Source organism: Cervus canadensis, chromosome 14 (genome assembly GCF_019320065.1).
Source record: "Cervus canadensis isolate Bull #8, Minnesota chromosome 14, ASM1932006v1, whole genome shotgun sequence".
Lineage (NCBI taxonomy): Eukaryota > Metazoa > Chordata > Mammalia > Artiodactyla > Cervidae > Cervus > Cervus canadensis.
Genome location: NC_057399.1, coordinates 42,441,630 through 42,468,049, shown reverse-complemented (window position 1 = coordinate 42,468,049; position 26,420 = coordinate 42,441,630). Strand labels below are relative to the sequence as shown.

The 26,420-nt window shown below is 38.5% G+C and overlaps 1 protein-coding gene across 1 annotated transcript in view; it reads left to right on the top strand.

Moving 5' to 3' along the window:
- Window positions 1–26,420, top strand: part of TTC39B (tetratricopeptide repeat domain 39B) — a 141,151-nt gene that overhangs the window by 38,102 nt on the left and 76,629 nt on the right. Inside the window, exon 2 of the mRNA XM_043486747.1 lies at window positions 4,897–4,931. Coding sequence (XP_043342682.1) covers window positions 4,897–4,931 — 35 coding nt within the window. The remainder of the gene's footprint in view (window positions 1–4,896; window positions 4,932–26,420) is intronic.

Sequence of the window (26,420 nt, the reverse complement as noted above, 5' to 3'; positions counted from 1 at the left end):
TGCATCCAGACCCCCTGCCCCTGCGGCAGGTAACTGAGGACCCATACCTCTGAAGGAGGTGCTCTGGCTCTAATCTGATAGTAAATAGCAAAGTCAAACACAAGGACATCATCTGAGAGAATTCAAGAATCCTTGGGAGGATTTGTGCAACAGTCTGCAGTATTACCTCCAGAGATATGATGCCCTCTTCTCTCCTCTGCCTCTCCACTCCTGCCCAATTGCCTTAGCTCCAAGTTTTGGATGTTTTTTTTTTTTTTAATTAACATTAAAAAAATACTTTGAAGTTATCTGGAGCCGAATCTCAGTTCCTTCACTTACCAGCTGTGTAGTATTGCTCAGGTATTTACCTGTGACTGAATTTACTTGATACAAATTGGGAGGAGCTTTGTAAAGTGCCTGACACATGTTAGGCCCTCATTTAATCTTGGTTCTTCTCTTTGTGTGTCAGTCATGTCCAACTCTTTGTGACCACATGGACTGTAGCCTCTGTCCATAGAATTCTCCAGGCTAGAATACTGGAATGAGTAACTTTCTCTTCTCTAGGGGACCTTCCCAACCCAGGGATCCAACTGGGTCTCCAGCACTGCAGGCAGATTCTCTACCATCTGAGTCACCAGGGAAACTCCTTTTGTTTTTTAGGTGAAAAAAAAAATCATCTTTTGTCTGGTCTTTAGAGCCAAAGTTTTCTTCCTCTTTTTATCCTTCTGTCTTGCTTTTTTTTCTATTTCTCTTTCTCATTTCTAGTTTATTAGAATAATATCCCAGAACTCTGGTGGATTTTCTCTGTCATGTGGAGGCATTCAATTAAATTTTTATTATTCATCTAAATGGAAAAAATTGATTTTAACATTATTTTTTAATTAAGAAATTTCCCCCAGCTTTGTGAGCTATAGTTAACCTATAACATTGTGTAAGTTTAAGGTGTGCAACTTAATGATTTGATACATGACTGTATTGTGAAATGATTACCATAATAATGTTAGTTAACACATACATCATGTCACATAGTCATAATTTGTTTGTGTGTATGATGAAAATGTTCAAGATCAGCTCTTTGAACAACTTTCAAATATGCAATGAAATATTGTTAGCTGTGGTTTCCATGCTGTACAGTATGTTTTATTTAGAGAACCTGCTGCAAAGGATAGGGGCTTCCCGCATGGCTCAGGGATAAAGAATCTGCCAGCAATGCTGGAGACATGGGTTCGATCCCTGGGTCAGGAAGATCCCCTGGGGGAGGGCATGGCAACCCACTCTAGTATTCTTGTGGGGAGAATCCCGTGGACAGAGGAGCTTGATGGGTTACAGTCCATAGGGTCACAAACAGTTGGACATGACTAAAACGACTGAGCACTCAGGCACACACTGCATATGTTAAAGGGAGAAGTGTTACTCAAATGAAGATGATTTCTTACTGGATATAACTTAGTGTTTCTTGTTTTGAGATGGACTGTTGCTGTTGTTTAGTCACTAAGTCGTGTCCGACTGTTTGCGACTTTGTGAACTGCAGCATGCCAGGATTCCCTGTCCTTCACTATCTCCCGGAGTTTGCTCAAACTCATGAGTCAGTGATGCCATCTAAGCATCTCATCCTTTGTCACCCCCTACTCCTCTTGCCCTGAGTCTTTCCCAGAATCGGGGTCTTTTCTAGTGAGTGAGCTCTTTGCATCAGGTGGGCCAAGTACTGGAGATTGAGCTTCAGCATCAGTCCTTCCAGTGAATATTCAGGGTTAATTTCCTTAAGGATTGACTAGTTTGATCTCCTTGCTATCCAAGGGACTTTCAAGAGTCTTCTCCAGCACCACAGTTCGAAAGCATCAATTCTTTGGTGCTCAGCCTTCTTTATGGTACATCTCTCACATCAGTATATGTCTAATGGAAAAACTATAACACTGAGATGGGTATAGGGGTAGTACTTGTTTAAATGTAAATATTAGCCTTGTTTCTTTTTAAAAGGAGAGCCAGCTTTCTGAGCTATCTTTCCTGAAGCCCACTCAGTTTCTCCTTGCCTTCTGTATGCTCTGCTCTGGGTTGAGGTTTTTGAGGAGGGGGTCAGATGCACAGAAGCTCTCAGGAGCATGCTCTCTGCATTCCTCCTTCCTGGTACAGGTCAGCCTGGGTGGGGTTAGCAGGAATGCTGGAGGGACCATGAGCTGGTGTCTGGCACAGGTAAATTTAATTGGTCATCACAGCTAGAACTGGGTTCATGGAGAGCCTAGTCTTTCACCTTATCTGCAACCCTTCAGAAGGTAAACCTTATACTAGAATGTGGGACACTGGGCTGTGATTCAAAATGACAAGGTTGGTGATGCCAAGAGCCTCTTCAGACTTTTGACTTGCAGAAAGGAGTCTTTTCTTAGAAATTTTTATATAGGCCAGAGAAGCAGCTTCTTACTTTTGGCTTAGGTTCTTTTGCTATAGGACCAGCTCCTTTTTCTTTCAGTGGCTGGTTTATGAGCTTCTGATTTTGCTCCAGTCATTAGTCTCTGGAGAGTGAGGAATAAGATGGAATTGCCCCTGACTCCACCTCCCTTACAGAATATGGTATGACTGTAGATCAGTAGATCAGGGATCCCAAATTCTCAGCTCAGTTCTGCCACTACTTAGAATGTTTCTTCTTTTTCGTTTTTACACATTTTGTGTCCTGCCTGCCTGCAGAGTCAGTATGTTGTACGTGTTTAGTCTCCCAGTTGTGTCTGAGTCTTTTGCAACCCCATGGACTGTAGCCCACCAGGTACCTCTGTCCATGGGATTCTCCAGGCAAGAATACTGGAGTGGGTTGCCAAACCCTTCTCCAGGGTATCTAACCGACCCAGGGATTGAGCCCTAGTCTCCTGCATTGCAGGGAGATTCTTTATCATCTGAGCCACCAGGGAAGCCGTAGTATGGTGTACACATTGTTCAGTATTAATAATCAAATGAGAGAAAAGCTCTTGGGTCCTCTTTCTTCATTTCTGTGTTATAGGTCTAAATGAGGTGATGTGATCATTGCCTTCTTGGCCCAAGCTCAATTCATTCATTCAGCAACATGTATCTTTTGAGCAACAACTCTGTGCCAAGCCCTAGTGATTTCTGTAGACATGATAAATGAGAACCTGCCCTGATGGAGACAGATTGTAACCAAGTAAACAAATGAGATGATTAGAGATTATGATATTAAGAATGGTATTGAGAATGAAAGAAATCAGATGATGGGATACTTAGTATGCTGCTATTCTTAGTAATTTTAATTTGGTTTATCAGAGGACTTGAAAATGGAAGGATAAGAGTGAGTCAGCCATAGGAAGAGTTGAGTGAAGAACATTCTAGGAAAGAGACATGCAGAGAGGCATGGGATGAATTTGGCTTGTGCATGGAACAGAAGGTCAGACCTGTGGCTGAAGTGGAGTGAGTAAGGGGGCCAGTGGGCAGAGGGGTAGTCAGAGGCTGGCAGGGTCGTTTAGGGGCTTCATAGATTTTTGAGAAGGAATTTGAATTTTATTTTTCTTTCAGGACTCTACCTTGTTCTTTTAAAAAATTGAAATATAGTTGATTTACAGTGTTTCAAGTTTATATTATATAAGCTTCCCTTGTAGCTCAGTCGGTAAAGAGTCTGCATGCAGTGCAGGAGACCTGGGTTTGATTCCTGAGTTGGGAAGATCCCTGGAGAAGGATATGGCAACCCACTCCAGTATTCTTGCCTGGAAAATTCCATGGACAGAGGAGCCTGGCGGGCTATAGTCCAAAGGGTCGCAAAGAGACATGACTGAACGACTAAGCACCCATGTATACACACACACAAACACAAACATATATTGTGTACATATATTCTTTTTCAGAAAATTTTCCATTATAGGTTATTATAAGATATTGAATATTTCTTATACTATACAGTAGGTCTTGGATGTTTATTAAATCTGGGTTTATTCTACGTGCAGTGGAAGACTTTTAAAGAAGTCTAAAGCAGTAGTATGATGTGAGCTTATTAAAGAAGAGAAAGATAAGAGTAACTTCAGCTGTTATGTGAAGAATTGAATGGCAAGTGTGAAGTGTTGGGGCTGGGAGGCCAGGGAGGTCCTGTGTGTGGCTGTGGAAATGGTGGTAGGAATGTGAGGGAAGGAGGCTTAGAAGATTCGACTAGGTTATAGTGGGTCCCAGATAACTGGATGAGGAGCTTGGATTTGATTTTTGCAGCTATGAGGGAACTTTGTGTATGTGTAAGTTTGTGTGTGAGCGTATGTGTGTTTCTAAGTGTGTGTGTGTCTGTGAGTTTATGGGTGAGCTTGTGAGTGTGTGAGTGTATGAGTGTGGGGAGCAAGTGTGGATTTGTCAGCAGATGTGAGTGTGCATGTGTGTGTGTTTGGGTTTTTTCTCCTGATGCAACTTTTGAACAGGCCAGTGGCATAAAGAAAAGGCTGCCCGCTATGCTGTAGAGAACAGTCTGGCGGCAGGGAGACTTGCTGGGTGGGTCGTGGAGGTGGATGTGACATAAAGGCCCAGGGGCGCTAACGTGGCCAGCCAGGGAGAAAGACATGACTGAATCTGGCCAGTCCTGTTATTTGTTTCATTGTGCTTCTGGGTTGAATGAGAGTGAAGACTCCTTTAGAGGAGTCACAGTTTCTTCAGATTAGCCCAGTTCGATTGCTAGCTGAATATTTTACTAGTCTTATTTTTTTTAGAAAAACTTACCTAAGTTAAATCTCACTTACATTCATGTGCTTGATTTCTCTGAAAGGAATTACATTAGTGAGTGTTAAGTGGAGTAGTTCTACTGCAGCCCACCCAAACTCCCCACTTTGTTGCAGGGAGGCATGCACACATGTGCTTGGGCACTTGCACGCGCGCGCGCGCACACATCTCTTTTATATTTAAAGTTCTTGATTCCTGAGACATTCACTGTGTTTTTTGTTCCCCCAGGACATCTTTGAAGATGCTTTGGAAACCCTCTCTGTGTAAGTAGTAACATAATAAAAAAGTATGTAGTAGAGAAAATTGATGGTTTTCTTTAAAAAAGAAAAATTTCATTCTCGTTCTTTTGAATATAGTGACTATTGTTGGAAAAACACAATTCTCTATAATTTAACATTTAGGATGTGATTAAGCTTAAGAAAGGATCTATCCAAAGTTACTGTCAAATACATTTTTGAGTAGATTTCTTGTAACCTTAAACTAAAATAAAAGAGAAAATGTTTTCCAACAAATTAAATTTGTTTATAGCTAACCCTTTTATATCTTGCCCATATTTCTTTACATGGTTAGCCTCATATTGTAGATTTTTGCTTTTGGTTTGCACTTAGTTTTATTATAATCATTTCCTATAAGCCTATATAATTTTCGTAATGATTTTAAATGATGTCATATTAGATCAAGTGGAACACTAGTTTGCTTATTCATTTCTCCTTTCTTAGACATTTAGTAAAACTAAGTAGTGAATATTTTAATGTGTATTGTTTTGTTATATTTTTGAATTGTCTCTGAAAGTTTAACTTCACCTATGTAGAATTATTGGCTATAAAAGGGATGACTACTTTTATTGCTCTTTATGTGATATTTCTCAAGTTGCCTTTCTGTACTGGTCAACCTCAGGCTGCCATAACAAAATATGTTGGGTAGCTTAAACAACAGAAATTAATTTTGTCACAGTTTTGGAGCCTGAAAGTTAGAGATCAGGTTGCTAGCATGGTTTGGTTCTGGTGAGAGCTCTCTGCCTGGTTTAGAGACGGTAACCTTCTCATTGTGTCTCCACAGGCAGAGAGAGAGAGAGAGAGAAAGAGGTCTCTAGGGGTTCTTCCTATAAGGGCATTAGTCCTGAGGACCCCACTCTCAGGATCTGACCTAAATCTAATTATCTCCCAAAGGCCTCATCTCCAAATGCCATCACATTGGGGATCAGGACTTCAATATGTGAATTTTGGGGGAATGCAATTCTGAGATGGTTGGATGATATCACCGACTCGATGGACATGAGTTTCAGCAAGCTTCAGGAGTTAGTGATGATAGACAGGGAAGCCTGACGTGCTGTAGTCCATGGGGTCGCAAAGAGTTGGACATGGTTGAGCGACTGAACTGAATTCAGTCCACAGCACTTTCAAAAGAATTTTATCTTTTGAATTTTATCTTATTTTAGGTATGAACAATGTGTACATGTAGCATCATCATCCCTAGGTATTATTTGAAACCATTTTGCTGCTTAAAAAGTGAAAAGTGTTAATTGCTCAGTAGTGTCTGACTCTTTGCGACCCTGTGGACTGTGGCCCACCAGCATCCTCTGTCCATGGAATTCTCCAGGCAATAATATTGGCGTGGGAAGCCATTACCTTCTCCATAGGAACATCCTGACCCAGGGATGGAACCTGGGTCTCTTGCATTGCAGGCTCTTTACCGATTGAGCCATCAGGGAAGCCCTTTGCTACTTTAGTGATACCTAATTGTTTTGTTAAAATTTTTTTTTTCTGGGAGTTCTCTCGTGGCCTAATGGTTAGGATTCCAGGCCTTCACTACCATGGCCTGGGGTTAATCCCTGCTTGGGGAACTGAGATCCTACAAGCCATGTGGTGTACCCCTCCCACCCCAATTTTTTTTTCTTATACTCATTGTTTAGTCCATTGTATTCCCTTATGTATGAATTCTAGTCTTCTCTTCCCTATTTAACTTTTTTCTCACTGTTTCTCATACATACTTATGAACTTACATATATATATATATACACCTTCATCTTTGGTTCTATTTGCTACAGATACTTAATTGCTATTTTTATGTTAGAGTTGCACATTTTTTTATTGTCCAAAAGTTTTTAGTGTTTGTCATTGAATGTATATGTGATTAAAAGGAACTTAATTTTGATTAGGATTTAAAAAAATAACCTTGCTACTGTGCAATAGTTTCAGATTTATAGAACTATTATGAACATAGTATGGAAAGTGTGGTATGGAAAAACATATATATAGTTTTGGAAAAACATAGTATGGAAAAACATATATATCCCACGCTGGTTTTCCCTATGATTAATTTCTTACATTAGAATGGTACATTTGTCACAATTAATAATCTAATATGGATGTGTTGTTAGGGCTAAAGTCCATACTTTATTCAGATATCTTTAGTTTTTATGTAGTATCCTTTTTTCTGTTCTGGGATCTCATTCAGAACGCCACATTATAATTATTTGTCCTGTCTCTTTAGCCTACTCATGATTGTGACAGTTTCTCAGACTTTCCTTGGTTTTGATGACCTTGTCAGTTTTGAGACTACTCATTTGTTTTATGGAATATCTCTCAATTGAGATGTGTCTGTTTTTTTTTCCCCCTCATGATTAGACTGAGTTCATGTATTTTGGGGAGGTAGACCACAGATGTAAAGTCATTCTCATCACACTATATCAAAGGTACAAGTTATCAACCTGGCTTACTACTGTTGAGGCTAAACTTAATCACTTGGCTTGAGATAGTGTTTGTCAGGTCTTGCCACTGCAAAGTTACTTTTCCTCCCCTTCCCTTTTCATGCTTTACTCTTTGGAAGATAATCTGCTTGTGTAATTTTAAAAATTACTTTTAAGGTGAGTGCATTATTTGCCATCCAGAAATCTTATTCCTCTCTGCTGCTGCTGCTCTTCTCTGAGCATTGGCAGGAACTGAGCTTGAGGTGCATGGTAGACTGAAATCCAGGGGTTAGCAGAGGGTCTGACTATGGGGCTGGTGACTGGAATTCACAGTGGAGGCTCTGCTGTTCCCAGTGAGAAACTGGAACACTGGACACACATCAGAAAGGGGTTCAGGTCTCAGAGATGAAAACAGGTCGGGCTGGTGTAATTGATGTGACCAATGGGCAATACACATTAAAACTTGTGTTTCCTTGAATTTTCACTGGTTGCATTAAACTGGCAGCGAGTTTACCTCTGGGTTTGAAAGGCATTGTCAACAATTTCTAACACCAACTAGTTTTTAAAAAATCAAATTATAGGGAAACAAAAACCTTCTGAACTTGACTTCTGGTTTCTGGTTTTGCATGTAAGGAGCTTGAAGTCACCACTCTGTCCTAACAACAAGTAAAGAGCTTAAAAGACTTGAAAAATCCTCAGTTCATTTTAGAGCCAAAGGAAAGGGGAGGATACAGGGCAGATCCCTACCCCCAGTACTAGAGGGTCCGAAGGGCAAATACAGGGGGTATGGTGTACAGAGCCTAAGCCAGGACTGGAAGACCTCAGCTGTGATGGATGAATTGGTGGAGGCTTAGTGTGAACTGCTCTGGGATTTAAGAACCACAGGGAAACTCCTCATGTGAAGCTCCCTCCCCTCCTAATGTGAGATTTGCCTCTAGAAGCTCTACCAGATTCCCACAGTAAACAGAGGAGAAAAATCTCTTTGGGCATCCTGCAGGGTAAGGAGAAAAGGAACCATTCTGAAATATACTGGAGTTGACTATTCTTAACAAGGCCTACCCTCGGGGAGAGTAGTTAACCAGAGTGAACTGAACTGAACTGACCTGGGAACTCCAGCCCACTCTGGCCATCCTGTCCCATCTACGTGAGAAGAAAAACTGAGAAACATTGAGAAGTTCCCAGTCCAGAGGCACAAGCTCCCTTAAGGACTGTGACCTAGTCTTAGGGGTGTAGAATGTTTCCCCTCCCCGACCCCTCACCACCATGTGACCACAGGCTGATTTACAGCAGTGCCTTTTATTATGTGCATCATATTTAACCACCAAGAAAGATTACAAGGCAGACCAATAGGCAAAAAACACAGTTTGAGGAGGCAGAGTAAACATCTAAACCAGACATTTCAAACAACTATGGTGAATATGCTGTGGGCTCTATGGGTGAACTAGAGAGCCTGCTTGCAGAAACAGATGGGTAGTGTAGACAGAAAGATGGAAGTCAAAGTCAATGTATGGCAAAACCAATACAATATTGTAAAGTAAAATAAATAAATTAATTAATAAAAAAAAGAACCAAAAGAAATGCTCGAGATCAAAACACTCTAACAGAAATGAAAGCTGCCTTTGATGAACTTATTAGACTGGACATGGCTGAGGAAAGAGCCTCTGAGCTAGAAGCTAGAGCAATATAATCCTGAATAGAATCCTCAGAAACTGAAAAGCAAAGAGAACAAAGACTGATAAAAACAGAACAGAATATCCAAGGACTGTAGGACAAGTACAGCAGGTGTTGTACTTGTATGGGAACACTAGGAGGAAAAGAAAGGAACAGAAGAATATTTGAAACAATAATGTTTGATAATTTCCACAATGAATGTTAGACAGCAAACCATAGATCCAGGAAGGTAAGAGAACACTGAATAAGATGAATACCAGAAAATAACCTCTAGATATATCTATCACCTGCAAACTATAGATAGATTCCTAAGATAAATTCCTAAAATAAAAAACACACCTTACCTCTAGAGGAGCAGAGTTAACTTCTCATCAGAAACCAGGCAAGCAAAAGAAAGTGGAGTGAAATATTTGTGTTGAGAGAATAAAACCACCAACCTAGAATTCTGTTTCTAATTCTAATTCAACCTAGAAATTATCTTCAAAAGTAAAGGAGAAATAAAAGCTTTCTCAGGCGAACAAAAATTAAAGCAAGTTGTTACCAATAGATCTGCCTTAGGAGAAACATGAAAAGAATTTCTATATGGAGAAGGAAAATAATTTGTAGAACCTCAGATCTACATAAAGAAAAGAAGAACATTAAAAAAGGAATAAGTCAAAGTAAAGTAAAACACTTTTTCATATTCTTAATTGATCTAGCAGATAGCAGTTTGTTGACAATAATACCAACAGTGTATTTGGTTATATATACTTATGTTTATATTTCTATGTGTTTGTATATATATATATATATATACACAAAAGGTAAATATATATATATATATATATATATATATGCTTGTGTATGCTTACATATAAGTGAGATGAATGACCTCAGTGATACAAGGAATGGGAGGGAGGATAGTGTTGTCTTGTTATTATAAGGTACTCACACTACCTGTGAAGTGGTACAGTATATTTGAATGTAGACTTAGATTAGATGTAAATGTGTATTGCAAACTCTAGGGCAACCACCAAAAAAAAAAAAAAAGAAGTAAAAAAAAAAAAAAGTAAAGCTGATGTGCTAAGAAAGGAGAGAAAATGGAGCATGTGAAATGTTCAATTAAAACAATATATGGCAGAAAAAGAGTGGAAGACAAGAATAGGAACAAAAGTGAGGGCAAGAAATAAACATAGTGATGAACATGGTAGATGTTAATCCAGCTATATCAGTAATCACTTTGAATGTCAGTGGTCTAAATTTACCAATTAAAAGACATTATCAGAGTAGCCCAAAAAATATGGTCCAACTATATGTTGTTTACAACAAAACCCATTTAAAATAAAAGACACATATAGAATAAAAGTAAATTGAGAAAAAATATACCATGCTAACAGTAACCATCAGAAAGCAGGAATAGCTGTACTTATTTTGGACAGAGCAGACTTTAAGGAAAATTGTCAGGAATAAAGAAAGGCATTAGCTAATGATAAAGGGGCCAATCTCCTGAGAAGGCGTGACAGTTCTTGATGTGTAGCTACCTAGCAACAGAGCATCAAACTACATGAAGCAAAAATAGAATTATTATACAAGGAGAAATAGATGATTTCGTTACCATTATTGGTGACTTCAACTCCCTTTTTCAGAAATAGACCCAGCAGGCAGAAGATTTTAGCTGAACTAAAGAAACCCTGAACTTAACCCAACTGAAGTTAATTTAGATCCCTATCTCATGCCAACCCCTACATTGCCAGCACACTATTCCAACACCGTTTGCTAAGTCTGTGAGTAAAAGAAAATGTATGTATGATGCCTCCTCCATCAAATAATAAACTCGTTAAACTATTAACTCTCTGTTTCTGGGGGCTTTCTGTTTTGGTCCTTTGATCTATGTGTCTTTGTGTTTGTATAAAACTATTCTATCTGCTTTAGATGTTTCAATATTAGTATGACTGGTTCTCAGGAGAATAACCTCCAAAGATGACTCCTGTGACAGAGATGTTTTTGATTGATGACTATCAGAAACCCACGGTGAACTCTGAAAATTTGAAATTCTTGGAAAATTTGTATGTCTTAGCTTCTTTTATCTGTCAAGCATATATTACGTTTTTTTCTCTCATCTTGAAAATGATAATTTTTTAATGCTACCTCACTTTCTGATTATCTAACATTTTCTTTTCCATTCATTGCCTCTTTCAGCCTGTCTTCAGCTGTTGCCAGCATTTTTTTTTTTTTTTTTGTAATTTTGTATTGGGGTGTAGCCTATTAACAATGTAATAGTTTCAGGTGAGCAGCTAAAGAGACACAGCCATATATATACATGTATCCATTCTCCCGCCATGCAAGTATTTTTTTTACTTCCAAATTTAACTTCCCTGTCAGCTCAGTCATGCTCAGTTTAGCAAATCCAAAGACTTATCCGTTCTAGAACTTGCCTTGTTCTTTTAGGTTTCTGATGTGCATTATTACTTGTGACACCTAAGACTGTTCCTTAAACAGTTTTGTGTTTCCTTTTTGGTGTTGCCAAAATGTCCTTGGTACACACTTCTCTCATCTTGGTGCAACAATAATAGTAACATTTCACCTAATAGAGAACCTTACCTATTTGAAATAGAGTCCAATTCCAAAAAGGGTAGCCAAAGTAGATCTTAGAGCCAATGCTCTAAAAATCTTGCCCTTTACTTATAGTACAGACTTCCATCTGGAGTCTGTTTACAAGTAAGGTTGAATAGACTTATGCTTTTTAGTATAATTTTGCTGGAGTTCTAGGAGGTATGGTGAGAGGGTGGTTTTATATTTGTTGGTAGTAATATACTATTACTATGTATAACAGATATAGTTATTTGTTGATAGTAGCAAAAAATGGCGGAGAAAGAAGAAAGTAAGTATGATGTACAGTCATAGAACTCCAAAGCACAGCAGTGTGGTTTTACCTGGCTCAGGTACACATGCTGAGATGTACCTTTCTGGAGAGTCAAGCCCTTGGACTTGACAGTGAACTTGATGACCAGTTTCGGCTTCATTTACTACCTGGGGGACCTGTTGGGACAGTTTCACTGAGTCTCACTTTCTTCATGCGCTCACAGATTTATCGGGGAGATAAAATGAAATTCAATTTAAATGTTATAATGGGTATAAACAAATAGTAGGTGCTCAGTAAATATCAGTACTTTACTGCTCCCCCACCCTGGTCACTGTCAATCTCCACTGAGAAAGTCATGTTGATAATGCTGTCTCTGAGACATTGGGAAAAAGTTGTATTATATCTAGTGTATTCTATTTAAGAGGATAGAAACTTGTGTCATATATATAAGAAGATTCCAAAATGACTAAAAATGTTTCCAGATAACATTTGAAAGTCAGTAGGTTGTACTTTGGGCTTCCCTGGTAGCCCAGACTATAAAGAATTTGCCCGCAATGCAGGAGACGTGAGTTCGATCCCTGAGTCGGGAAGATCCCCTGGAAAAGGGAATGGCAACCCACTCCAGTATTCTTGCCTGGAGAATCCCATGGACAGAAGAATCTGGAGGGCTACAGTCCAGGGGTTTGCAGAGAGTTGGACAGGACCGAGTGAGTAACACTTTAACTTTCACTTCGGATTCCCAGGTAGCTCAGTGTTACAGAGTCCGCCTGCCACTGCAGAAGACATAGGAGATGCAGGAGACTGATCGACTGAGCACATATATGTTTTATTTACAGGGGAGGCTCTCTTGGATGTTTCTCTCTATTCCACAACATAGAGTGTGATGTTCCTGTACCATCTCTCCTGATGTATTGACCCTTTCTGAAATTGAATATATTACTGAAGAAATCTGTTATTCTATATTTTTCTTTTAACGTATTCTGTATGTTTTCTCTCTGATTACAAATATATGTTAATTGTAAAAAATTCTTCAACTGTTTTTTACGTGAACTTTTATTTTGTCCTAGTTTCAGGGTTTCCCAACACTTATCTCTGATTCCCTCTTAAATTTATCATGCCAGGACATTTCTTTTGTGATCTGTTAGCTGCTAAACTCAGTAGAGCTCTTTTTCCTTATGCTGATCAAACTGCATATTTTGGTTTTATGTGCAGATAGCAATGCTTCAATCTCGCTGTAGGAGGATGTGGTCCTCTTGCCAACCTGGTGATTAATTTCCTCCTGTGAATATTTTCTTCTGAATTTGTAATGAAAAGGTACAAGGGAACAGATGAGGAGGGGCTTCAAGTGTTTCCATTAAAGAAAACTTATCTCCTACTTTCCTTTTCTGCTTAGTTAATTCACTACCACAGATGTAGTCTTTCCTAGTTCTGGATCTTTGTGGTAACAATTGTGATAACGACTGTGTTAACTATTTTGGAAAGTTGTTAGATTTGCCAGCTGGTAGATCGTACAAACATCTCTAACATTTAGAACTGGAAGGAAAATTAGATTAAAAAAAAAATAAAACAGTGGCACATTGAACATGTCCTTTCTGAAAATTAAAATTGTTTATAAAGTTTCTGACTTATTTGCATAGGATGTCATCTCTTAGGGAGGAACCATACTTTAGTCCCATTTAATGGTCAATAGAATTTTGCTAGAAGGTTAGCTCTGCCATAGCTTCTGGCTTCTTAATTTAACAGTTCCATGCTGGTGTGTGCTTCTTGGTGCCCTGATGGCTGGGTCTTCTTCATGCCCAGGACAACTACTGTATCTGACAATGTAGTGGTGGGTGTAAGTAAAGTCTGTTCATAAATTAACTGTGATATTGATTTTGGGTGGCCTCAGCCTGCAGTGGCTTGAAGCAAGGTTTGTGTTTCTGGCCTGATTGAGGTCAGCTTATGGCAGACAAGGCTCTGGCCCTTTGGCTTTGTGTAAAAAGAATTCTCACAGAGATGGAAAGGAGTGAAACAAAGTGTTTATTAGGAGGAAATAGAACAGTATGTGTGGATAGACACATGGGCAGACTTGAGAGAGAGAGAGAGAGCCATGTCCTCGTGGTAGTTTCAGTCACTTTTATGGGGCATTTCTTCCAGCTTGTCTTTGGCCAGTCATTTTGCTTTGCCTTGCTCTGAGTTCATATTTAGTATATCTCAGGGTCCTCCCATGCGTGCATGCATCTCTCAACCAAGATGGATTCCAGCGAAGAGGCCTATGGGTGGCCTTGGCATCACTCTCCATTTGACCTCCAAGGACCTTTCTAGGTCTCCTTGACTTTGAGAATAAGAAATATGTGGCCTCTTATATCTTATCTGGGTAGGCCCAGCCTTCTGTCTCGATTGCCCTGCATTCAAGAATTGATATTGAATATCAAGAATATAAAAAAAATATTGATATTTTCGAGTTCCTGTCCACAGGGAATGAACTCCAGTTGCTGACAGTGGGCAGGGGTGGGGAGGTTCTGTCTACCTCCTGCCTCAATATGGCATGTGAAGAGTAAATAAAATGTTCCAGGGGTTCCAAAGAGCTGTTATCCTATTGGAAGGTTGGAGCGACTTGCATTTGTTTTGAGTTTCGAGTGCTACAAGGGTTACCTGGGACCCTGTGGACATAATCAGATTTGGGTCACCCAGGATCCTGGCCTCCAGAGAGTGCGGAGAGTAGACTAATTACTTGGACTCAAGTGACTTGGTAGTGTTTAACCTCTTTGTCATGTAAACTACAGTGGGCAATGGCCCCAAAATCTAATTAACTGGAGGACCTGGTTGGGTACTAGAAAATCAAGATTTTCTTATTATGATGGTTTAGAGAAGTCAGGGAGACATCAAATTTGTGTGCCAAGACTGTTAGAACAGATGCAAGTTTAACATATCTTCAGCAGTGTTCTCTTATATTCCATAGCACCTTGTTAAAATTTTGACTTTATCCTTATGCAGGAATTCGTAGGTATTTTGAGTCTGGAGGCAGTGTGAATGCGGTGGGATGTGTGTGTTCACCTGCAGCAGGTGCAGCAGCTACGGTGAATTTGTTCTTACCTCTAGAATTTGAAAGAGGCAGATGGTTTTAGCCAGGTGATAAAAATGGTTACAATAGAAATAAAGATATTTTGTAGCCTAGCATCCCTCAGGGACTTCCTCCTTCTTCACACCTTCCCTTTTGAATCACAAATTGTAAATTAGAATGAGATAAAGCTTTTTAGGCAACCCGCTGGCCCCTGTCAGTTTAGATCAGTTAATTATGGTGCAATAGGTTGGTCTGTTTTAAGGTTATTCCAGGTTGAAGTTTGGTGAATGATAGTTGGAAAACATCTAGTTAATATTTTCTTCGTAGTGGTTAAATTATAACTAGTATAACTTCAGATCGAGTTAGATTTATTTTCATTTTTCTGTGATCTTTTCTTTGACCCAACTTCCCTGCCTAGATAATCCAAGTGTTGCTTAGGTTTGGAGGGACCTCCCCACCCCTACCTCACCTGATTTTTCTTAACCTAGGTTGCTCTTTAAGTATTTTATTGGATCTAAGATGCCGTTGACATTGTATATACCACTAAGGAAGGAAAAAAACATGTGGAGAATTTTACAGGTGACTTTGTATAAGAGAAGGGAAAAGTAAAAGAAGAAGACACAGTAAGAAAATATGTCAATATTTTCAATATTGGTACTAGGTACCAAAATATTTCAATCTTGGTACTAGGTAAGGAGGGGACAATAATTCTCTTGAGATTCTCTGCCCTGGAACTTTTAAAAATAGCTCTATTGTATTATAAAATTTATATCCCATGAAATCTTTTATATTTGCAATTCATTGAAGTTTATTATATTTATAGCACTATGTACAACCATCATTATAATCTAATTAAAAAAACTCATCATCCAGAAAAGAAACCCTCTGCCCCTTTAGAGTCACTTGCCTTTCTTACTCCCACTCCTAGGCAACCACTAATCTAATTTCTGCTTCTAGATTTGTCTCTATAGACATTGCATAAAAAATAGGATCATTCACTATTTGTTCTTTTGTGTCTAAGAGTTTGAAGTTTATCCATGTTGTAGCAGGTGTCAGTACTTCATTCATTCTTTTTTGTGGCTGAATAATACTCAACTATGTGGATATACCACATTTTGTTTGTCCATTCATAAATTGATAAACATTCAGGTTGTTTCCAGTTTTTGGCTGTTATGAATAACGCTGCTATGCACAACTGTATCCAGTTTGTTGTGTGGACACCTGTTTGCAATTCTCTGGCATACATACCTAGGAGGAGAGCTGATAGACTGCATGGGAAGCCTGTGTTTATCTTTTCAACACTTTCATAATTTCAGTCACAAGCTTGTTTGTGGTCTGAATGTTGGACACCAGTGTGGCCCAAACACCTTCAAGCAGGTCATAAATCATTTGTTATAGAGTCAGTGGAATATAGAAAGGAACATATAAATTTCACTAAAAAGCCCAGAGTGAGTAGTATCCCCAGGTATCTTTTTCCTGCACTGAATTGCTTCTCTGTGAATTTTCTTTTGTACTATTAGGTCTTCTTTAGTGGCTTGCTTTTGTATTGGGACCTTCCAAATCAGGAAGTTCTTTGTATAAGGCTACTAGGGGAGGGAGTTTGTATCCATATTTTAAGCTAAGGCTTGTATATTCTATTGGGTTGGCCAAAAAGTTTGTTTGGGCTTTTCTGTCTGATGTTACGGAAAAACCCAAATGAACTTTTTGTTCAATCCAGTATGAATGCTCCTTTTCACTCTAAGGAGGAGTGACAAGATTTCCTAGCTTAAAGGGAATCTTTTTAGTGATCCTTTGGTCCAGTTGTCTCATCTTACCAAGGAGGCCCAAGGGAGAGGTAGAAGACTTGGTAGTGTTGGTGGCAAAATGAATGGAAAATGACTTGTGAACCCTTATGAACAGGGCCTTTGTCACTGTGATTGCCCTTTCTGCAGGCTCAGGAGCCTCTATCATTCAACCACAGGTAGACACCCAAGATATGTCTGCAAGTCAGAGAAGCTCTGTTCCCAGTACTGGCTTCCTTACCTCCTCCATCAGTGACCTTCTGGACATGCCTATTCCTCTGTCTGCCACTATCTTATTAGTTGGAATGGGAAATAGGCCCCATCCTTGCCTATTTGATCCCTCACTTGGATATTTCACAAACACCTTAATTTATGTGTTCCAATCTGAACTCTTGACAGCCGCCTCCCTCATCCCTCAGAAACCTTTTCCTCCCCCTGTCTTCTCCATCTTTGTAAATGTCTGCACTCACTTGCTCAAAGCAGATGCCTGGTGGACAGCTTTGATTTTTCCCTTTTCTTTAACTTCCTTCTACCAGGTCTGATGATTTCTACCTCCCAGATATATTTCCCATCTGTTCACCTTCTCTCTCTTTTCTCTCTTACATTAGTTTGAGGTACTGTCAGGTTTGCCTGGATTACTTAAAGAGCCCTGTCCTCCTCACGTGTTTTCTTGTTTCCTTTGTTCTTTAGTCTTACACGCTCCCAACTGTATCCCATTCATTCTCCATGTAGCAACCAACATTTCCTGATTTAAAATTTTAATGTGAAAAATTTCAAACACATATAAAAAATAGAGAGGATGATCAACTGAGCTCTTATGTACTCACCATTTACCTTCAACAGTTGTTAACTCAAGGCCAATCTTTTTTTTTTTTTCCCCCATTTATTTTTATTAGTTGGAGGCTAATTACTTTACAATATTGTAGTGGTTTTTGCCTTCCATTGACATGAATCAGCCATGGATTTACATGTGTTCCCCTTGCCGATCCCCTCTCCCACCTCCCTCCCCATCCCATCCCTCTGGGTTTTCCCAGTGAACCAGCCCTGAGCACTTGTCTCATGCATCCAACCTGGGCTGGTGATCTGTTTCACCCTTGATAGTATACTTGTTTCAGTGCTATTCTCTCAGAACATCCCACCCTCGCCTTCTCCCACAGAGTCTAAAAGTCTGTTCTGTACATCTGTGTCTCTTTTTCTGTTTTGCACATAGGGTTATCGTTACCATCTTTTTTAAATTCCATATATATGTGTTAGTATACTGTATTGGTGTTTATCTTTTTCAGCTTACTTCACTCTGTATAATGGGCTCCAGTTTCATCCATCTCATTAGAACTGATTCAAATGAATTCTTTTTAATGGCTGAGTAATATTCCATGGTGTATATGTACCACAGCTTCCTTATCCATTCGTCTGCTGATGGGCATCTAGGTTGCTTCCATGTCCTGGCTATTATAAACAGTGCTGCGATGAACATTGGGGTGCACGTGTCTCTTTCAGATCTGGTTTCCTCAGTGTGTATGCCCAGGAGTGGGATTGCTGGGTCATATGGCAGTTCTATTTCCAGTTTTTTAAGAAATCTCCACACTGTTCTCCATAGCGGCTGTACTAGTTTGCATTCCCACCAACAGTGTAAGAGGGTTCCCTTTTCTCCACATCATCTCCAGCATTTACTGCTTGTAGACTTTTGGATAGCAGTCAAGGCTATCTTATCTCATCTGTAATCTACCTCTAAATATTTCAGTATGCTCTTCCTGAAAACAGACTGTGCTCTTACTTAATTACCATTCAGGTATCAAGGTCAGGAAGTTGCACTGAAACAGAACTATTATCTAATCTATAAGCCTTTTATGGCATTGCTGTATCTGTATTTTAGTATGCGTAAAAAGATAGGTCTTTTAAAAAAAATTGCAAGGCTGTTGTCACACATAAAATAAATTAACGACATTCATCAAATATCCTGTCAGTGTTCAAATTTCCCCAGTGTCTCATAATTTATTAACAGCAGGTTCATTTGAATCAGGACAGAGTGATCCTTTTAGAAATTCAATTGAATGATGTCATTTTTTTTTTGCTTAGAATCTGGGCATGAGTTTGCTGGCCTGTTAGGGTGAAGATTCCCAGTCTACCGCAGCCTACAAGGCTTGAGATCAAAGTCAGGTCCCCACACACTGCCTCCACTTGGCCAACTCGCACCCTCACTCTCTGCCTTGAGCCGGAAGCCTCTTTCAAGCTAGACCTTTGCTGCCCTGGATTTGTATGTTTGATGTCTCTGACTGGAGCACTTCCTGCCACTCCTCCAGTTTCTTCCTGGTCATCCTCAGCTCTCAGATGCTCTGTTCTCCCACTGTGCTTAATGACTCCACCCGAATAGGTTACTTCTCCTTCATTCCTCTGTCCTGGCAACCTGTTTGTTCCTCTCACTCCATTTCTCATATTTTGTAGCTTTTTTTTTCCTGCTTATTTTCAGACCACCTGTTTCTCTGAACTCTTTAAGTTCCATGAGGAGGGGACTGTTCTTCCTGCTTATCATGGTGCATCTTGTACCCAAGCGCAGTGCTTGGCCTGTAGCAGAAGCTCAATATGTATTTGTCGAATTAATAAGTTTGTTGAATTGATGTACTAATCAAAAACCGTAGATGAATAAAACTGCAAGGATTTGCAATGCGTTAAAAAAATGCAGCCATCATTTTTTGAGAACTTAGGAAGTATAGGGCACAATAATATTGCTGTGATTGTTCAAAAGGAGAATGAGTTAAAGGATCTTTTCGGACGTGTTTTTTTTTTTTTTTTTCCTTCTTTTTAATGATGATTACAGCTGGTTGTGTTAATCAACCAGTATGTGCATGATTAGGTAATGTCCAATTGTTTGGGCATAGTGAGCACTATACAGGATTGTCAGTGACCCCACTGCAGTTTCTCAACTCTGGGGTGACTCCATTTCCATCTGAAGTTTATGGAAATGAGCTGTCAGACTCTTAGGGGATATAGTGAGCTTTACTGCCTTTGTTCACTTTCTGTCATTTTTTTATCTGTCTTGTTTTCTGATATGTTTATCCATCTTGATAAAAATAGCAACCTAAATTAAGTAATAACACACTCTAAAAGCAGATACTTGGGAGTTTTGCTTTTTGTATGTGTCAAATTTCTCCACTGTTTATGGTTTGAAAATTAATCAGTCTCCCTGGTTCTCCCTCTTTCCTCTTCTTCCTACCTTCCCCTTCGTGCCATCATGTTTGTAGAACATTGTATCTAGAGCTCCTCAGAGATGGAGTGATGTTTGCGTTAGGCACATTTGTAAATTATGAGTAGTTCAGTGTCATGTATCATACACATTTAATAATAAACAGTCTGAAGATTTAGCCACTAACAAATCTAAAGGCCTCTGAAATTACTTAACACTGAAGAGGTATTTGGGGATTTATGTGTGATTTTTATTTTCATATAAAGTAATTTCCGTGTTATCTATTTTATTTTTATTGTGCAGAGTGAAAGTATTCAAGCCAGCAAGGAGTATTTTTTTTTTTTTTTATCACCTATAAGCAGGGAATGATCTCAAAATGTGTTAAAGCTCCATGTAGTTCTGATAAAATAACATTTTTAGGGGTATAGGCATAGCTTTTGTCTCCCCTTTGGCAATGCAGTTACAAGCTTTTAATTTCTGTTTTTTTAAAATGTTTAAAAAATTTCTATTTATTTTGTCAGTAAAGAAAATCTCCTGTGAGGGTACCTTGACTTTGCTTTTATGCAGTTAAAAAAAAAATGTGTGTGTGTGTGTATAAAGCTCTGTCTGTCAGATCTCCCTACTGATTTAAGAGATTCTTTGTCATTAAAAATTTCTGGCCCCAATTTAAAAGAAATTTTCCCAACAGTGTGTTGTTTGCTTTGATTAAAATAATTCTTTGGTAGTTGATACCAGGAAGTTAATTCTGTCATTGCCTACTTAAAGCATATGTATTTTGAAATAGCATTATCATTGTCTGGTAGTATTTTATTGTTCAGCTCCATGGATGGAGCCTATATTCTCAGTAGAACTTACTAAAATAGTATAAGGATGCCTTTTTAGATAATTCAGTGTAAGTAAAAATATTATTTTTAAATATATTTTTAACTCATGAAATAATTTGTTTGAAAGCATATTGTAAAACTGCAAAGAATAAACCAAATGTAATATAATTTTTATACCAATTACTTAATGTACAATGTTGTATAGGGAACATTTTCTAAAACCACAATTCCTTACAAAGTACAAGAAATTTTGCTATGGCTATTTTCTTAGCAGTCTTAGGATGACTGCTTCAAGATAGAAAATGTTTAAAAAAATTCAAAGAAAAACATAAAAGACTTTGTGAAATTTTTGAGACATGAGTGGCAGTGATCCTTGACCATCTTCCTGTCTTGAGACCCACCTCATTGGACTGGGGACAGGGTGAGTATCCTCCTTCGTGTGGTTTAACAAATGTTTGTTGAGCTCTTTTTCTTTAACAGGCATTGATTTAGTCAGTGGGGAGAGATTTTGCAGAGGGAACGTGGGTGTGGATGTGTTGCAGGAAGGGGAACCCTTTCCAGGGCCCAAAAGGGAGCTCTTGTCTGACACTCGGGGAAATGAAGTGTCCCAGGAGATACACACGCTGACAAAGCAAGAGATTTTACTGGGAAGGGGCGCCCAGGTGAAGAACAGGAGGGTAAGGGAACCTAGGAGGACTGCTCAGCCACTTGGCTCACAGTCTCGGGTTTTATGGTGATAGGATTAGCTTCCGGGTTGTCTTTGGCCAGGTGTTCTGACTCAGGGTCCTGCCTGGTGGCTCACACATTGCTCAGCCAAGATGGATTTCAGCAAGAATAATTTGGGGAGGTGGTAGGACACACGGCGTTCCCTTTTGACTTTTCCCAAAGTCTCCCAGTTGGTGGTGGCTGGTTAGTTCCTTACCAGGACGTGCTGTGTAAGATAACTCACGCACGTGGTCACTGCGGTGCTTGGCCGGGGTGGGTGGTTTCGGTCAGTGTGCTTCCCCCCTAACAGACGGGGGTCTCTGGGAGGTCTCCTGTCTCCCCCTTCAACACTTGTGCTCCAGCCAAGTCTCCGTATTGATGCTGCTCCGGGGGAAAATGGGTGGAGGGACAGTGGTTGGAGGATTTATGGCTTTGCATGGTTCTTAACAACAAAGAAATTAAATCGGAGATTTTATTGTTTAAATAGTAAAAGCAAATGAAGGTAAATCATTCTGTGTTCTTTGGGTTGGAAATTATTTTTTAAGCCTGACACCAGCAGGAAGAAACCTGACAGTTTTGACTGTGATGACAAAATCCTCATAAACTCAGTTAAAAGAAAATTAGCTGGGAAAAACCTTGAGCATAAAGAAAGAGAGTTTAATTGCTTTACAATATTGTAGTGGTTTTGCCATACACTGACATTAATCAAAATAAATTAATTTAATAAAAAGAAATAAATATGCATTATTATAAAAAAAAAGTTTATAAAAAAAAAAGTTCAGGAAACTGAATGCTTTGATGGAAAAATTGGGGAAAAGAAAAACCGAAGAGAAGAGATACAGGTCAGTAAGGCTACTGGATTTGTTGCATTCCTGGGCTCATGGCCCCTTCTTCCAACTTCAAAGCCAGCAGCATAGTCTTTTCAAATCATTCTGTCTTCATGGTCACATCACCTTGTGCCTTTTGTGTAAAATGCCTTTCTATTTCCCTGTTATAAGAATACCTGTGATTGCATTAGGAACCAAACCAATGATCTAGGATAATCTCCCCATTTTATGATAATTAACTTGATTACACTTACAAAGTCTCTTTGCAAGTGTAATTTAAGGTAACATTCATAGATTCCACGGATTGAAACTTGGTAATTTGGGGGTCATTAGTCAGCCTAACCACAGCTAAAAATAGTGGAATATATATATATATATATACACACACACATATGTGTATATGTACACACACATACACACTTGTATATATACATACATATTGTGTTTGTGATTTGTTATTCAGCATGGTGGAATTACAGAGTACTTATAATTTCAAAATATCCCCTCTATGATCTTTTTGCACTGTCAAAACATTTTTATGGGATATGTTTTATTAATGATCAGAAAAAATAAAGTTACTTTCATTTTGGGAAAGGGACTTTTAAAAAATAGGATTTATTTTTTAGAACAGTTTTAGATTTACAGAAAAGTTGCGAGTTCCCATCTACTGTATATCCAGTTTCCCCTAGTATTAACATCTTATATTAGTGTCATAATTTGTTGCTGTTAATTAACCAACATTATCACTAACCAAAGTCCATACTTTTTTTCAGATTTACTAAGTTTTTACCTAATTGGCTGTGTCAGTTTCTCAGACTGTGTCTTCTTTTTGATGACCTTGATGCTTTTGAGGAATTCGAGGCAGATATTTTGTAGGATGTCCTTATAATGGAATTTGTCTGGTGTTTTTCTCATGGTTAAGACTGGAGTTATGGGATTTGGGGAGGAAGACCACAGATATAAAATGCTATTATCATCACATATTCAGGGTACATATTGTCAGAATGATTTATCACTGTTCATTGTTGTTGACTTTGATCATGTGGAGAATTTTCACAAACTATTTGGATATTTGGTGGGTTTTTTTTTTTCTTTCTGTCAGATTACATCAATATCATTAAGTTAAAAGAAAATTCATGTCAAATTATTTCCAGTATTATTCTCAAGGTAATCTTTTAGCCTTTATGAGATTCAGAACATGGCTCAGTTAATTTTAGCTTGAAGATTTCTTTTCTTTTTTAATCTTAATTTTTTAATTGATGTATAGTTGATTTACGATGTGTCAGATGCACAGTGAAATGATTCAGTTTTACATACATGTATATACATATATATCTTCTTTTTTAGATTCTTTTCCATTGTAGGTTATTACAAGCTATTGAATATAGTTTCCTGTGCTATACAGTAGGTGGGTGAAGATTTCTTAGAAACATGTGGGAACTCACCATTTTAGGGAGGCAGGATGGTCTACCTTTTGTAATTTCTCAAAGTCAGATCAATTATTCTCTTATATATTATATGTTATTCACAAGAATATAGTTGGACTCAAAGTTTCTTTTGATACAAGAAAAAAAGAATATTAGATAAAAGATTGGAAAATGTAGATGTGAAATATACTGTACTGATGATTTTGCATCTGGGCTTGCCCTTCCTTGAGAAATCCTGAGCTTTGCAAGACCAGGTCTCTTACATATTTCTAAAGAGTCCTGTAGGTCTCCTCTGAAGTATAGTACCTATCACATTTGTGACTATTTGATGAATATATGGCTTCATTGCTGGGTTGAGAGTTTCAAGGGAGTAGGGACCACACATGCTCTGTTTGATCCTCTCTTCCATGCTCAGCCTATAGTAGGCACATAAATACATGTTGACTGTCTGTCACAGCATATGTCAGCTTTCTTAGCATGTTCAGAAATGAGTCACATTGATAGGTAAATAATCATAACATAATGCTCTGTGAAAAAGGTAGTATACAAAATGTAAAACAATAGTAATAAAAAAAAAGAAAGAAATAGAGAAAGAAGACTAGAAGTAAAGTATTAACAGTTGGCTATCTCTAGTTCGAGATTATTGCTGGTTTTGATTTCCTTCTTTGTTCCAGTTCTCTGTAAGTAGTTTATTTTACCATTAGAAAATACCAGAACACATTACCTGATACTTTTATAATCAGATGGAATTGTGAGCCCCATCACAGAAACAGCCCAGTTCTAGTATGTGTAAGTGCCCATCAGGCAAGACGAGTTGCCAAGTCACTGACCATCTCTAAGCTTACTTTATTTTTATTTTTAGTTTCATCAAAACCAATTCAAGTATTCTTTATCTAATATTAATTTTAAAGTGCAGTTCCCATCTATATTGGAATGACTGTTAGGTCATATGTATATTTCATTCACTTCACTAATTTAACTTTTGCACATTTAATTCATCAGACTAAAAAAAAACTTACGAGAACTTGACTTTCCCTTATTTAGTGTTTTTAAATAATCAATAGGATATTAAACCCAAGTCTGACATGGGTCCATCAGCCTGCTTTTACATTTTCCTTAAAACAAAAGAGGTAATTCATTTTATTCTTCAGCTAACCCTCTTTAGATAGCAGTGAATTCCTGGGATTAGGTGAAAAATCATTAAAAGACCTTGTAGATTTTATAAATCCAGGCATTTGTGTTTTTCTTGCTTGTTTCTCTAGGATAATTAAATAGTGATGGATTAGAATTAGGCTGCAGCAGAGATTGGGGGAAAAAAAAATCTCCCGGCATCCTTTCCTGCAGGAGCGTCAGCTTTCGGCAGTGAGTGTAGCTGCCACTTTTTTAACTGACATGTCTTAAATTCTGCCTTGGGAAGCTCGGGGACGCTTGTCAGCAGCCGGGCAACTTCTTTTCTTACGCTTATTAATTGAGCGTCTCACAGGAGACCAAGACATAAATCAGAATTTGAGGATTTTTTTTTGCCTTTTAAATTGAGAACTGTCTCTTCTTTCCATTGGCTTAAAAAAAAAAATCTGGTAGGAAAGAAGAAAAGGCGTCTATATTCATTTCTTCAAAGTTACAGCCGCTCTAAACCTGTGAGTATGTTGCATTTATTTAGCTGTTCCTGGGGGGTATGATTGCAGCATTCTCTTTGGATCTGTGAGGATTTAATTTAAGGAAAGCTATGCCGATTAAAAAAAAAATCAGTGAAATTTCACTGGAGACTAGCAGTTTTTGTTAGTTGATATTGTCTTCTTTAAAGCCTTCGTGTCAAGCCTGCCAGGGCTCCCCCTGCTCCCCAGCCTGGACCCCCTGTGTCTTTTTTTCTGAAGTTCCTGAGAGTGAGTGCTGAAATGGGAGAAAATAGCAGCAAGATTCTGCTGCTGAGAAGGATGCTATGGCTGGCTTACTGCTCTTGCAAGGTGTGCGTGAGGCTGCAGAACAATGGAAAGATGATGACGGCTTACTTTGTATTCGTTGTGTTTGTCTTATATCCTCTGTTGGCTTCGTGGTGCGTTTTTGTTTTGTTAGGGTGATTAAAATCTTAAAGAAAAATTAAGTACTGTGGCAAGCTGGCAGAATAGCCTCGGGAGATAGTCATAGACCTCACCTCGCTCCATGCTGCTTGGGGTTCCTTCAGTCTCTGTAGCAGATCACAGTAAATGGGAGTTACCCCAAAGTGACCTTTGCCTGACCACCCTGTTCTAATTGTGCATTTGAATCGGTGCCATTTTTTTCTGGTGACGCAGACCCTTTAATCTAAACATCTGTCCTTAGTCATTGTGTCCCACTTTCCCTCTTTGGAATTCACTGGAGGCTAGAACTGTATCCTGGCTGAATTTTTATTGAATCAATTTTGAATCTTTTCTATAGACAGAGGTAAAATTTTGGTTTTCATAATAACCCCCGTATGTTCTTGATTAATCTTTGTTATATGAAAGTCTTCTTACTTTAGTGATCTGATTCATATCTGGTTTTGGATCTCATTCCTTTATTTTAAAATCACATTGGCTAAAACAATTTCTCAAAGTTAAGTTCAGAGCTCAATAGTCATAATACTTTAAAATACCAACTGGTAATAGTCATCTATGTAGATGCAGAATATATTTGACTTAAGGTGATGTATTATGTGAGTTTTTTGGGTGCTAGTGTTTTGGTTGATTTTCTGCAGTGTAAAATAAATCAAGGATTTTAAAAAGGAAATTCTCTACCACCCAGAG